This window comes from Achroia grisella, unplaced genomic scaffold, assembly GCF_030625045.1.
Source record: "Achroia grisella isolate CSIRO2021 unplaced genomic scaffold, CSIRO_AGI_Agris_v1 utg146, whole genome shotgun sequence".
NCBI classification, from domain to species: Eukaryota; Metazoa; Arthropoda; class Insecta; order Lepidoptera; family Pyralidae; genus Achroia; species Achroia grisella.
The window spans coordinates 1,936,695-1,952,827 of record NW_026712636.1 but is presented as its reverse complement, the minus strand read 5'-3'; the positions used below and the strand labels follow the sequence as shown (position 1 = coordinate 1,952,827).

The 16,133-nt window shown below is 32.6% G+C and overlaps 2 protein-coding genes and 1 non-coding gene across 5 annotated transcripts in view; 2 read left to right on the top strand and 1 right to left on the bottom strand.

Annotated features, from left to right (window-relative positions):
• The window catches only part of LOC131855663 (tubulin-specific chaperone cofactor E-like protein), a 46,793-nt gene that overhangs the window by 29,382 nt on the left and 1,278 nt on the right, over window positions 1–16,133 (bottom strand). The gene's annotated exons all lie outside the window — the stretch shown is intronic.
• On the top strand, window positions 4,722–7,627 carry LOC131855537 (uncharacterized). Its single transcript, XM_059206812.1, has 2 exons — window positions 4,722–6,548; window positions 7,613–7,627. Exons 1-2 carry the CDS (start codon window positions 4,722–4,724, stop codon window positions 7,625–7,627), a joined length of 1,842 nt encoding a protein of 613 aa, XP_059062795.1.
• LOC131855675 (U5 spliceosomal RNA) lies at window positions 14,773–14,890 on the top strand. The gene has a single exon (XR_009358117.1). It is a non-coding gene; the product is annotated as a U5 spliceosomal RNA (small nuclear RNA).

The window sequence follows — 16,133 nt, the reverse complement described above, 5'->3', positions numbered from 1 at the left end:
GAATTTATTGGTGATGTGCTCATGGCTCCCAAAATTAATCTTAAATTTATATTTTGGAGTTTTTCTAATTTATCAACATATTTTTCTTTGTTACAAAAACAGAAGAACGCATATTCAAAATGCGTTCGGACCAGCGACTTGTAAAGAATTAACAGAATTTTAGGGTCTGCTCCCCAAGTAGTGCCGACCAAAGATCTGAGAATATTAGTGGACATCATGGCTCTATCTGATACACAATCGACATATTTTTTAAAACTTAAATTATTTTGAAATATTACACCTAAAAATTTTGCTTCTGGCTCTACTGGAATTATAGCGCTCATATATTTCACCTGACTAGATGAGTCTATATTTAAATTGTTATTACTAAACACTACCATTTTGCTTTTAGAAGGACTGATTTCCAAATTTACATAAGAAAAATATACTGAAAGATTACTAAGAGCAATATTGATTTTGGATAATGTATCCACAATATTGTCACCATAACAATATACAGCTAAGTCGTCAGCAAATTGGAGATTATGGACATAAGGCCCTAAAGCATCATTAATTCTATGAACATAAATAATATATAATAAAGGACTAAGTATACCACCTTGTGATACTCCTACATGAGATAAGCGAGGACCTATACATGAAACATTACTAACTTTAACGTATAATTTTCGACCATTCATAAAATTATATAACCATATTGCTAGTTTATTTGAAACTCCGACAGAAATTAAGATATCTGCCAAAATCTTCGGATTTACATTATTGAATGCACCCACTATATCCAGAAAAATTGCTACCAAATGTTGATTATTTTCTAAAGCTTTCTTAATATCGATATAAAAATGCCCTAAGCTTTCCCGAGCTGAAAATCCTCGTCTGAATCCAAATTGATTCGACGGCAATAGATTTTGAGACTCGAAATAAAACTCTAGTCTTTGTTTAAGCAATTGTTCAAAAACTTTTCCTATACACGATGTTAATGTAATGGGCCGATAAGAATCAGCAACATATAAATTTTTATTAGGCTTTAACACAGGAATAAGATAATCTGTTTTCCATTCTTTTGGAATTATAGAATTATACCATAATAAATTTATAATAATTAAGAAGGTATTTAAATTGTTACCATTTAATGCTTTCAACATTTTGTATGAAATATTATCCAACCCAACTGCTGTGTCCCTTCTTGATTTTAATGCTGATTGAAGCTCTGCTAATTTGAAAGGTTTATCAAAGAAAATATCTTTAGCTTTATCAGAATTGTTAGGAACTGTTGTAAAAGGGCTCGCAACGTAATCTGGAGTATATTTGTGTAAAAATTCATTTAACCACATATCATCGTTACCTGAGTTGTAAGTGCGAGGTTTATTTATATATTTCTTATTAAATTTTCGAACTTTTGTCCAAACATTAGATATAGAAGTGGTTCTGTTTAAATTAGAACAGTATTCATGCCAACTTTGTAAACGCACAGTTTTAATAGTAAGTTTTTTTTCCGCTTGCAATCTTTTAAACTTAATATAATTATCTGTGGTAGGATCATATTTAAAATCTATATATGCTTGTTTACTTTTACGAACAGCTGTTGCACAAGTGTCATTCCACCATGGTACTGGAGGATGCTTATATTTTGATAGTTTAGAATTGCTAGAAGAATTACAATTGTATTGTTTTTGATGTGCCGATGAACTCTTATTTAGAACAATATCAATAGAATTTAAAATAATATTACAAAAAGTGTCATATGTTGAACACGGATCGCTCTCATTGACAGAAAAGCCTTGTAATTTGGAATTAACAATTTTACTGTAATTGTCCCAGTTTACAAGTCGCAAGTTACGCCGATTTACTGGAACTGATACACAATTATTTGCTCCTTTACAAGAAAAATTGGAATATTGTAAATTTAATTGTGTTATTGTTGGCAAATGATAACTGCCTAACGGATCTTCGTAAACATACCAGTTACATGAAAGGGATAAAGAAGGACTAACTATGGTTAAATCCAAGCCATTTGGCTTCCAAATATGACTACCTACAGTAGTGACATGACCATCGTTTAATAAAACTAGGTTACATTCATCTAAAGTTTCCAAAATATCTCTACCTCTGGGTTTAATTGAATCACAACCCCAAATGGTGTGATGTGCATTAAAATCACCAGCAATTATAAAAGGCTTAGGAGTATTATTTACAAAGTTAACAAGTTTAGATTTTGTGAAAGGTACTGAACAATTGGTGGGGCAATAAATAGTAGCTAATGATATTTTTTCATTGTTTATAATGATCTGAATGACTAAAGTTTGTATTGAATCGTCAGAAAACATATTAATTCTATTATAATGAAGGTTTTCATGTATGATAATAGCAACACCGTTGTGGTAATTACCCGAGTCATTGCGTTCTATTTTATAACCCTTTATTTTTAATTTATGATGTGGCCGAAGCCAAGTTTCACATAAAAGTGCAATATGTATGTTATTACTGTAAAGAAAATGTGTGAGTAAATGTCGATTGCTCAGCAGACTTTGAGCGTTCCACTGAGCTATATTTAAATTATTTAAGGTGAATTTTGAGAGCTAATGTTTTTGTTACTGAAATTTTCAGTAAGAATGTCTAATAAATTTTTTGTGCAAATTGAAGTATTTTGAGTTTTATTTAATGTAATCAATTTTACTATGGACTCTACTAAGAGACCAAGAGATTTATCATCATTTTTAAGAAAAGAAATCAAATCATTATTATATTTATTCTGTCTAGTACCTAGTGATGGGAAAGATTTAAATACATCTGCATATGAAGATGTTTGAGCTTTGTTTCTGTTTTCTATAATTTTTTTTTGTTTGATTGGACATTTGGAGGAAATACTAACATGATTACCATCGCAATGGAAACATTTGGCATTTTCTACTGGTGTATCGCATATTTTAAAATTATGACTTCCTTTGCATATGGAGCATGTCTCTGCATTTTTACAATATTTAGCTAGATGTCCATACCTCAAACAACGGAAGCACTGCTTCACAGGAGCGATGTATGGTGATATATCGTGTCGCCATCCTTCAAGGTCCACATAATCTGGAAGAACTGAAGCTGCAAAAGTGATTGCTATGGTCTGAGTTGGCTGTAGAAAAAAGTTAGTATCATTTTTAACTTTACGTAGAAACCGCCGAACACATATAATTTTTTTATAACTTGATATCATGGTATATATCTTCTTATTGGATAGGTTTAATGGGACATTCCTAATGACTCCTGTAACTTCTGTGGATCCAGCTGGTATACTCGCTTTAAATTGGTATTCTTTAAGAAAGGTAAAATTATTTAGGAAAGCATTTGCAAGGCCAGGTTTCTCAAAATATACTCCTATTTTATACTTATTTAAGCTTCTGAGATACTTGACTCCTTTATTAAACCTTTTTAAACAAGATGAAAGAGATAGAAGGTCTCTAGAGCCTATTATAGTTTTAGGGTCACTAGACTCAACGAATACAACGAATTCAGTTGCACCGGAATCCTCTGGATAACGTCTATGATAATCCGTGACAAAATAAGTTTTATACAGTTCTTTCTGATCTAATTCCACTTCGTCAGATTCGGATGAAGTTGAAGATTTGCAGTCACTATCTGGATCATCTGGAGATACAGGCTTTTTACGCTTTCTTCTACTCTTCCCCATGTTGTGGGTTATTTATTTTATTTTAACCACAATATATACGATATACAATTGAATAAACCAAATAAAATATAATAAAATTTTTAAAATAGCGCGCTTCCTTTCAAGCGTTCCCGCGCTTTTTTTTTCTCACTCGGTTGAGATTCGGCATTTCTGACAGTTATGACTTTGACAGAACTGACGTTGACAGTTGTTATATTGAAATAAGTATTTATGGTAGATTAGACTAAAATAGCCAACTTGCCCATTTGGCATTATATTGATACAGCCATAGTTTTTAATATTGCCACCTAAATTTAATCTTTAAGTTATTGTTATTTTTGGTATTATTATGATGTAATTTCTCTTTTCACATGTACATATATATATTTATTATCAAATTCCAACTACTAGCAGGTAGACGCTCAGAGAAGAATATTAGTTTAATTTTTGTTTTTATATTATTGTTTTTCTTTTTTATATATATTGTATTTTGTATTTATATTTTTGTGCACACATGTATATTGATAGTGATGGTGATGACACGTTTAATTCTATTTCGGATCATACCAGCGATGACAGCTTTCACAGCGCGTCTCTTCCCTTGGATGAAATTTTAAATAATACCTTTTCTGAAGTACCTAAAAACTTTAATGCCGTTCACATTAACGCGCAAAGTATTCCTGCACACTTTCCTGAAATGCTTTCAACATTTAACGTAAATAATCTTCACGCTATCTTCATTTCCGAGACATGGTTAAAGCCGTGTCTTCCTTCAATTTCCTACTCTTTACCTGGTTTCCATCTTGTTCGCTGTGATCGCACTGGCAGAGGTGGCGGTGGTGTTGCCATATACCTGCGTTCCGATATCCCTTTCGTTTTGATTAATTCCTCTTTCAGCACTAATCCTTCCCATGAACCTGAGCATCTTTTTATAGAAGTCACACTCTCCCATACTAAAGTTCTTCTAGGAGTGTTCTATAGCCCGTCACCTACGGTTGACTATTTTTCCTTATTTGAGCAACTCCTAGAGAACCTCCTTCCTTCCTATAGTCATACCATTATTATGGGTGACTTTAACACCTGCCTTTTAAAAAATGACTCCCGGGCAAATCGTCTTCAATCTGTAGTCAACGCCTGCAACCTGCATATCCTACCTCTAAATGCTACCCATTTCTTTCCTAGCTGCAATCCTTCCTTGCTCGATTTAATCCTCGTCTCATCTCCTGACCTTGTCGCTAATTTTGGTCAGCTGCCTGCTGATGGTTTTTCCTTCCATAACCTTATTTACCTCTCCTATAAAATTCGTCCTCCTAAAATTAAACGTAAAATCCTTATGCAGCGCAATTTTGGTGCTATCGATATGGACTGTTTGCGCAAAGACGCCTCAGAATGTAGTTGGTCTACTCTTGGTACTCTATCTGACGTAAACGATCAAGTTGAACGATTTAATAAATTAATTACAGATCTTTACAATAAACATGCTCCTGTCCGCCCTGTCAGGGTTAAGCATTTGCCTGCACCCTGGCTTACAGATGAGATCAAGACTATGATACTGAAAAAGAATAAAGCTAAGTCCAAATTTAGGTCAGACCCGGACAGATGTCGGAATGATTATATCAGCGCCAGGAATCTCTGTAATAGGATGTGTAGAGAAGCCCAAAGACGCCACATTCACAAATCCGTTGAAAACGGTGATCCAGCTAAAGTCTGGAAATTTCTCAAGTCACTAGGGGTTGGGAAAAAAAGTAATGATAACCCTGTTACTATGGATATCGAATGTCTCAACCAACATTTCTGTTCTTCTCCTGCTATAGATATTACTGTAAAATCTAATACACTACGTAATCTTTCCTTCTTATCCACCCCTGACTGCTCTCCTTTTTTCTTTGATCAATTGACCGATTGTGATGTTGAGAAGAGTTTGCTTTCAATTTCTTCAAATGCTGTAGGTAGCGACAGCGTTAGTCGTAATATGATCTTGCCTATTCTTGATATCCTTTTGCCCTCCATTACTTTACTCTTCAATAAGTCTTTGTCCTCTGGCGTCTTTCCCTCCAATTGGAAAGATGCTTTCATTATTCCTCTTCCCAAAAAAAATATTCCTACCTCATTCGCCGATTATCGTCCTATTTCCATACTCCCTTTCCTATCCAAAGCCTTAGAACGTTTGGTTCAACTAAGGCTTAATTCATTCCTAACCAGACATAGTCTCCTAAATCCTTTACAATCTGGTTTCCGCCCCGGTCACAGTACGACTACCGCTCTTGTGAAAATAACTGACGATATTCGTCTTGGCATGGAGAACTCTCAGCTTACTGTTCTCACTTTACTTGATTTCAGCAACGCATTTAATACTGTGGATTTTGACATCTTATTAGGCCTATTATCCTCTCTCAACATATCTCCAACGGCTATTGACTGGTTTCGTAGTTACCTGTCGGGGCGTCGGCAGCGTATTCGCATCGATGACGCTCTGTCTTCGTGGTGCCTTACGTCAGCTGGCGTACCTCAGGGTGGTGTCTTATCTCCCCTTTTATTTGCATTGTTTATTAGCTCAATCACTTCAAAACTTCAGTCTTCCTACCATCTCTATGCAGACGATCTCCAAATCTACACTCAGGCTGGTCTGGTAGATTTAACTCAAGCCATATTCACTATCAATGACGATCTTAGGCGTTTATCTGTTTGGAGTGAGTCATACGGCCTTGTTGTGAACCCTTCGAAGACACAAGCCATTATTATAGGTAGCCCCAGATATATTTCTCAAATTTCTTGGAATGACCTTCCGCCTGTAGTCTTCGACGGGGTTCTAATTGAATATAGGAAATCTGTTAAAAATCTTGGTATTGTATTTGATCGTACGTTGTCTTGGTCTCATCAAGTCTCTGAGGTTAGTAGGAAAATGTTTGCAGCTGCTGGTGGCTTGAACAGGTTGCGTAACTTTCTCCCTTTTGATACCAAAATTGCACTTGCTCATTCCTTACTCTTTCCTATCCTCGATTATGCTGACTGCTGCTACTTGGATCTCACTGAAGAGCAATTAAATAAACTTGAGCGATTTCAAAATTTATGTATTCGCTTCATATTTGGTCTGCGCAAATATGATCACATCTCCCAGTATCGTACTCAACTCAAGTGGCTCCCTATCCGTCTTCGTCGCAACTTACACATCCTATCACTCCTTTACAGTATTCTTTTTAACCCAGTTACTCCTTATTACCTAAAAGACTGTTTCACATTTCTCAGTGAGAACAACAGCCACTCCTCGCGTAATGTTAACTATCTCCGTCTAAGATTTCCCTCTCATTCCACTTCCTTCTATTCTAAATCCTTTTCTGTCCAGGCCGTTAGGTTGTGGAACTCACTGCCCTCTAGCATTCGGAGCATTCAATCGCTTGCCAGCTTTAAAGCCTCTGTCAAATCCCATTTTATATCTCTTTAATTAATTTCTTATTATTCTCCTTATCTCTTCTCTCCAAATGTATGTGTGTCTCTTATATATCTCTTCTTTCCGAATGTATGTGCACTATTAAGTATATGTATGTGTATGTATATATGTATTAATGTGTGTGTATGTTTATATTTATGTATATTTGAGTCATATATATTTATTTTTGTTTATTACGTGCGCCACCTACCCTGTTCTTATTTTTATTTCTCTATCCACCCAAAGGTAGTCTGGAAGAGATTGCTTAGCGATAAGACCGCCTTTTGTATCAGTGTATATTTTCCATTTTAATTGTTTTTTTTTTTGTTCTGTAATTGGTGCAATAAAGAGTATAAATAAATAAAATAAATAACAAATAATGCAAAAGGAATTATTACAGTATATATATATTAAAAAAAACAATTTTACTAAAAGATTTTTTTAATTTAGTTGTTTGGGATAAGTCTGATTGCGCAAAATAGAGTCTAATTTACATTACAATTTACGGTGTTTTGGCTATTTTCCAGTATTTACACATGTAGTCGAATAGTCGAAATACGAACTTGACATAATTTTAACATTCCTAATGAATATATAACAGTTTTATAAAAATAATTTTATAACTTTCTATAATAATATGTATAAGATGTATAGTCCTGTGACCTACGGAGTCCTATTGTACTCTCCTACTAGCAAGTAAATTTTCTAGTAATATTTACAACTTTATTGACATTAAATATTATAGTTTTTCGGAAAATTCACATCTTTCAGGGATGAGGTACATTTTTCAGAGGAGGAGGTTTTACATTTTTCACAGTATATCGAGAACTAATAAATATAAAATCCGGTTTTAAACGCATTCTTACTTCCAGTGATATCTTAGCAACACTTGGGTGTTGCTAAGATATCACAGTTATTATTATGTTGGCATAATAATAACTAATAAATACAAAATCCGGTTTTAAACGGATTCAATATTTCCAGTGATATCTTAGCAACACCAACATAGTACGTGAATCGACAGCTGAGTTTAAACGTGTACAATGTTTACTAACAAGGACATAAAGGCCAAGGTCGCCAGTTCGCTGCCGTCATTGTATTGCCACAGTATTATAATATCTTCTTTGCAGTAGCGCAACGCTTTTGAAATCGAAAACTCCTGCAACTTTACTGTTGTGCCTAATATAGACGTAATCCTCTGGAATGATAATAAACTAGAGGTATTTTTTTAATGGATAATGGAATGGTCTACTCATTCCAACCATTTTGTCAGTTAGCCCATCGTGACAAATTACAAAGAATTTATAACGATAGTTTCCAGGGGAACCATGGCACATTGCTAGCAATGGGTTCCTCAATCCACATTATTAAAAATCCCATTTCCCGTTTTAATGGATGATTATAGAATAGTGCACCCACCTGCGCTACCGGTTTACGCAAGCGGGGCACCAGTGGAGGATGATAAGATGAATATTAGGTCAGGTCAGTTAGCCCGTCGTAGCAAATTATAACGATGTTTTCCAGAGGGAACCACGTGGAGGTCAATCTGACTTAGTACATTGCTAGAGATGGTGTAATTAGTTCACATTACTAACAATCCCTCCCCCCCACAAGCGACAGTTACCATTTAACTTCAGTTGGCCGTCAGCTTGTTAGCTTCAACATTTTGAATCTAATTCAATTTTAGAGTTTTTCTGAGGTGTCATAAATGGTGAACCAAATAAATAAATCTAAATGTTGATTAATTTATTCAGTTACATTGAAATATGAAACAAAAAAGTAATACGTTGCTAATGTATTGAAGAAAAGGTAAGGCATATTTCAATTTCAATAGATCAGAATTGATATGTAGAGTATTTTTATAAATATAGATTTGTTACTACATTTAATTGTGCATGGCAGCGCCTTCCTCTACACAAACATTATCTTTCTATGAACGTACGTTGGGTACTAGAATGTGTACATTCATTTCTAGAGAGAACATACTGTAGAGAAAAGATACAGACTGTCTTTATTTTTTTTTTCCATATTCGTCCATCTCCTTTTCAGTGATGGAACAGGCAAAGATCCTTAGACCGTACAGCCTAGTCTACTTTTAAACTTCTTCATATTTGAACAAGTGATGAGGCCAAAGCAGACTGTCTTTAATTAAAAACTAAGGTACCTACTACCACAGATAATAATAATATTACATACTACTACTATATTACCATACTATGTGCAAATTGTGTATAAGCTGTGGTGTCCAAAGCTTATATTTGCAGACACTATAGAGAATTTTGCATACTGCCTTTATGATATAGTTATCCAAGTTGTCATTTTAGTTACGCTTACTGCTTAATAATAGGAATAATAACTAGGTATCGGTATACAATTAAAAATGGTAGATAATACTGATAATTTACGTAATCTTTAACTTTTCTATCACATTACATCTCTCGGGATATTATTTAATAAATACGTACATATACTTTTTGAGAAGTAAATTCGTATCTAAATAGTATGGAATAAAAGAGGTAGTAAACGCTATTCTTTGCGAATAGACTCGTTTATAATTTATGAATTGTTGAAATAAGATAAAGTCTAACTGAGAACATTAGAGCTGTTATTAAACTAGCGGAATTTATTACTAGTCATGCTATAGCTTACGTCGGAATTACAATATGACATAGGTATGCATGATAATAATTACTTTTTAAATTTTGAATATGGAAACATTTATCGCAGATGCTCACCGCTACGCATAGATAGAGTAATGTGTAATAATGAAAGTAAACATAGTGGTTATTTACTCATTAACTGAAAGGTTAACAATGAACCGTTATTTTAGCTGTCGTATCGAGTTTCTTTATATTAGGAAGGTTGATTGAAAGCGAGAATTCTCAAGGTTGTAGCGGACGCAACAGTTTTATTGTCTTATAATACCTAAATGGATTAAGGAGTCAAATAATATTAAACCGTATACATAAAACAATAATATTCAAATTTACTTTATGCTAGTCGTGTTAACACTAACGATGTTACTAAAAATTGACATTGAACGACATTGCGTGCCGCGTACATTTCAGTGAACAACATTTGAATACTACTTACCACATATTTTGTATTGAAATTATTATTAATTTTGTTTTATTTCGTCGGTATACTACGTATGTCTACTACGTATATCGGTATACTATGTATGTATGTATACTACGTACGTGTGATAATAGAAGTTACACTAAATTTAGACGACTATGGTACCGTAGTAGTTAGACACTATCTGATTATTTGATTTTGTGTTTATTTATGAGTATGGCTATAGGTATTATAATTATTTTAATAAAATATTTATAACTTTACAAGTCAACCTCTGCTTAGTTTGGATTTCGATATGGATACAGCTCTACGGGTGCCTGAAATTTTATTCAAAAAAATAAGGATAGCGTATACTAACAGTAGCGAACTGTCTAAATACCCCTATTTAGAAGCTATACTACTTCGGAGTATAAATGTAAGATTAAAATATATATTTAATCTACACTGTAGATTAAGAAATACAATATAATAACGTCCTAAATGCATAATTTTAATGTATATGATTAATATATTCGATGGGAAAACTAATGAAAAAAAACTATAATAATAATTTGTATGCAACACAATTTGTGTGCAGCCGGGGTGGCACACCCTGTCGAGACGGTCCGGGGGCACCGAACTGGAAGTCTCGACTCGAAATTAAAGAATGGTGAACTGTCGGGCGATCGGGTATCTTGGGTCTGGTTGATAAATGTGTCTGAATAAAACAATAAGACCATACAGTTTACGGCCCTGGTAGTCTAGAGGTTTAGTACACAGTCTTACTTCCGAGTGTCTCGGGTTCGATAACTTGCACGATGCGAACATTTTGTATGATTTATAAACATGAGTATGATTCTTTGTATTTATAAAAAGATATATTTAAGTAAATGCTTATTATTTTAATGGCTATTAGTTTACGTTATGGCTACAAACCCTTACTAAAAACGTACAAATATAAATTATTTTTATTATATCAATTTGTTAATTTTATACCTACATAAGGTATTGTACGTGGATATAGATACGTAGTACATTTTGTGTTTTATTTATTGGATAAAAAATTATGATAAGATTGCCTATAATATTTAAATATGCCACTAAAAGAAAAACAAATTATACCATTCGACCTTTTTGATTTCACTGATGTTGTTACCAGTGAATTTAAAAAGGTAAAATAAATATTAAGTAAATGTGAAGGTAAATGTTATTAAAGATATTGTTTCAAAGCCACATACATTTCCCAATTTAAATTTATCGATTTACTGATCTATTTTTTATAATTTTATTTAAGGAACTATTTTATATCTTAACAAAAGTGTAATAGAATATATTTTTATATTGCTTCTTTATTTTACTATACTTACCCTAAAAGTGGTGCCAAATTGTAGATATGACGTAAAATATGAATTTACCAACCTTTCCAAGATTGCATAGTTTCGCGATAGATAACATATTAATAACCTGTGATGTGAACGTCAGACAACGGCAGTAGATTACCTGGATATATTTCAAATATAATCTTTTTTTAAATTTCACACCCATCCATATTTTAGTATCGTTTAAAAATCAATTATAAAAACCATAGACAATACAATGATTTACTCATAATAATCGTTCTTCTGATTAGATGACAAAGCATGTCTAAATTGCGCACTCGTCCTTCGCGGTCGTTCAGAGCGTTCGACAAAAAAACTGGTTACGAATTCAAATAGGTACTTCACCGACAATAAATTTATTAATGCGCAATTTGAACATCATGACAAGTGCGCAGTTACCTAGCTAACATAAATTTTATCATGTCTTATGATTCGCTGTATCATGTGTGCTTGAGACACGTGTAGTGATTAAAGCATAGCAAATACTAAGTAAGGCCAGATAACAACCACGTAAATATGACGTATTAGAGCAGAGAAGAAAGGATGCTCTTTGCTTACATTTGCTCTCTTGCTAGATTACACTAAACCAAATTGGAGGAGCAAGGGAGAGCGGAATATATGCTTGATATAAATTATTACAACTGATAAGTTATTTTTTCCGGCTTACTTCTAGTTGACTTTCAACTATCGTTTCCATGCGAAATTATGGCAAGTATTTTCTGAGTGATTTTTTGGAATGTTTTTTTTAGTGATGGTAATGGATCTGCTGCATCCGCCTGCGCTAACGGTTCATGCTGGCGACGCCAGTGGAGAATTATAGGATTAATAGTCAGATCAGTTAGACATCATCGACATGTCAAAATCGCGAGTAATTTATCACGATCGTTTCCATGGGGAACCGCGCGGAGGTAAATTTCACATGGTACATTGCAAGCAATGGGTTCGTTTACATGGGGAACCACGCGGAGGTCAACTTCACATGGTACATTGCAAGCAATGGGTTCATCATTACTGAGAATCCTATTTTCTCCTTATTTTGTAATGTTAACGTTAGGCATCATACGGGAGTTGATATTTGACCGTCACGAGCCAATAGAGAAAAATAAAGAGCATAGTACATTATGCGAGATGAATGCAATGAAAGCTCTAAAACATGTAATGAATATGAACGTGTATGTATTACATAGCAGAGACTTTAATATGGACAAAGGAAAGTATGTGCATATAGGAGAGAGATGACTGAAACAGATCATTGACTGAAAACGACATGGGTCTCCCACCTGAAACAATAGGATAAAGGCAAGACGACAATCATGAAAGAGCAGAATAAACTAATCTTATTAATAAAGTAAAATCTTATTAATATTATAAACGCGAAAGTTTGTGAGTATGGATGGATGTTTCTTACTCTTCACGGAAAAACTACTGAACGGATTTTGATGAAACTTTACAATAATTCAGAATGACATATAGGCTATATAAAATTCACGCGGGTAAAACTGGGGCACAGCTAGTGCTAAATAATCCTCAGTGAAAAAGGAATCTAACTATCTGTAAGAGTTGACAATAATAATAAATATATTGTCAATGTATTAATTTGACAGTAAATTTTGCTAAACGCATCTTGTGGTTGGGATAGATACTGTAAAACGTAACATTAATAAAATTATTACAATAAAGTGTAATGACGACGTTGTGAAAAATAGAAAATGATTATAACTGAGTAATAATATGAATATTAGATGTAATAAATGTGTACAAGTATTATACTTAGATGTTGTTCGCAATATAACAATGACATCAGCGCGTTGGTGAATTGTGTATAATGGCTGTTTTTGCATTGTATATTGCGTTCACTTTGTAACTTAACAAATTAAATGTAAACCACTTTATGGTCAAATTTGTTAATTTTAAATCATCTATTAAATATATATTTGTGTGTGCTTATAGCCAAGCCTTTTAAGCTAAAGCATATATATATGTCTGTATTTCGATAAAAAAATATAGTGTATAGTCATTTATACTACCCATATTACTAGTTTCATTAGCTTGATTGACGGATCGCTGGTGTGATTAGGGTTTAGTTGGAGAAGATTGTATAAATAATGAAGCTACCATTAAAATAATTATAGTAAGTTATAGTGGACTCTAAGTTATAGACAGAGGTTCTATAACTATTCGATTTTTTAAAAGAATAAGAATTTAAAGTTAACGATAATTATTTTAATGGTAGTTTCATTATTTATACAATCATCTTCACTCGTCCTAACTATTGGTATGTATTTAGGTACATTTAAACTCGCCGGTGACTGTGTATTTAATTTTGTACAACGTACAGAATTTTTACAAGGGCAACTGTTTCTATTTATGATGCTACCGTGGTACGCGCTACTATGAGCGGGAATACAATGCATTTATCGACTACAATCTGGCCATGTCTACAGAATCTGCCAATTGTAAGAAAATATTTGAACAATGAGTATGTTTTAAAAAGTGTGTTATGATAAAAAAAAAACTTTATATGTGTTTTATTATGCATGACAATTTTACAATTTGGAAGTGTGTATTCACACAAAATTCTTAAAAGTGTAATTCTGAACGTCATTCATTTAAAAGGGCTACTCGCAAGTTTTATGCTCATTCTTTTGACGGGTCCTGCGTTCCGAATGAGTAGTATAATAAAAAAATATGACTATTCAAAGTGATCATTTGAATAAAGATTATTTCTAGACAAGCTGATGGTCTACCTAATTATTCGGTCACCGTCGCCTATATACAGGAACTGCACCACGTTATCATTTGACACCTGTGATGTGATACCTATCATCCGTCGCCATTCCAGAGGAATAAGATGTCACGGCTCTTATCTGGTATTTTCACTGGCTAATCTAATCCTATAATTCAAACATAATTTGGACACGTAAAAGACAGTAGCATATAAATTTATTATTACGTGGAAACTGTCTAATTAATATAACAATAAAATTAATATTAAATCTAATTTAAAGTTCAGCGATATCTATATTTAAACTTGTATAATTAATATCTTAGTAGGTACATTGTAAAAGCAATTATAATTAAGTAATTATTTTGGAGTAAAATTGTTCATTAACATTTGAATGTCAACACGTAATACGCAAATACATACTTAGTTTCTTTGTTAAGCAACTAGATGGCGCTGCAGTCAAATTAAAACGCGCTAGTAAGATGTTTTTGTGGTTACATATAAGGTTATGGAGCAGAATTTGTAGTCACTCTGGTTTCCCTTCAAAACGCATAAATCTTTCGCCTTTTACTAAAGATTTCCGTGGAGGGGAACACTCAAATGAGTCTAAATATTATTTTTGACAGCTCTGCAATAGCAGGGCTATATAAATTGTAAAATGTAATATAACTCTGTCAAGTTGCAGATTATAATGTATATGAATTTGTTGAATTGTTAACAATAAGCATACTGCTTTTGTTATACAATACAATATAAATTTTAATATAAATATTTTATTTATGAGTAAGGCTGTGAACATTTGATATAAAATTAAAAATCTATAATTAAATAATGGACAGATTTTTTAAAACTAATATTAACGGTTTAAAGACTACTTATTTTAGGTAACCACTGGGCTTTTTTTTACTACCAGCATTTTTCTTTTGTCCATGAACACTCAGTCTTGTATTTTAAACCATAAAAATATGTCTGTCTAATTGAATTTTGTTGTTATTGTATTTTTGATCTAGAGATCATACTAAAAATGGTGAGCATCAATAAGACAAAAATATATATTATGTACACTATAATTTTGATAGAACAATAATTCAATATTCTCTCAAACACTCACAAAATAACATTAATGATAGAATTCTTTACTATATATCCAGATATTGAAGCAAATAAGTTTAAGTTTAAGTGTTTTTGTATTAATTGTAAGTAATAATTGTAGTAACTTTAAATAGTAAGGTATATTCAAAACATTTCAGTCAAAATAGTAAAATTACCATAATATATTTATGAATTGGATTGTGTCTATCTGACTAAGCATAAATTACCTATGCAAATTATAAAATTAATTCTAAATATAATAATGTATGTTGTATAGATCATACATGGCTTGGCAATAAAGTTCAGTTTAGTTTAAACAGAACTGCTGGAGACAATGTGGAAAAGTTTTATTAAAATGTGTTTTATATTACATAATAATATATTCTTCTTAAGGTTTCATGCAACACTTTGCAACATTCTAGATGTATTCTTTACTTTTTTATACAACTTGAGACCTAACATATTAAATTTATTATACTGTCTATTATCATTTATACCTCAAATATGAAAGGAAATATGCCTTTATTAAAATAACAATAAGTATTTTTTTTATTACTATTAAGTTTACAATACAGTAACATTACACAATATGATTATAATTAAAATATTTACATTGGTGTTTTCATGAGTGAAAGTTAAATATCCTAATTCAATTTATGTTCTCTCTGTCCTACTCATGGGATAGGTAAAGCAAAGAGAGGGAGAAAGAGATCTTTGTTTTGTTTTATTTTCAAATAGTTTTTTTTTATCACAACAACCTGTTTTTAGCTGCACAGGAGTAAGTAATGTTTTTAT

Coding starts and splice junctions, on each gene's coding strand:
- LOC131855537 (XM_059206812.1), top strand. CDS start 4,722: ATGGGTGACTTTAACACCTGCCTTTTAAAAAATGACTCCCGGGCAAAT.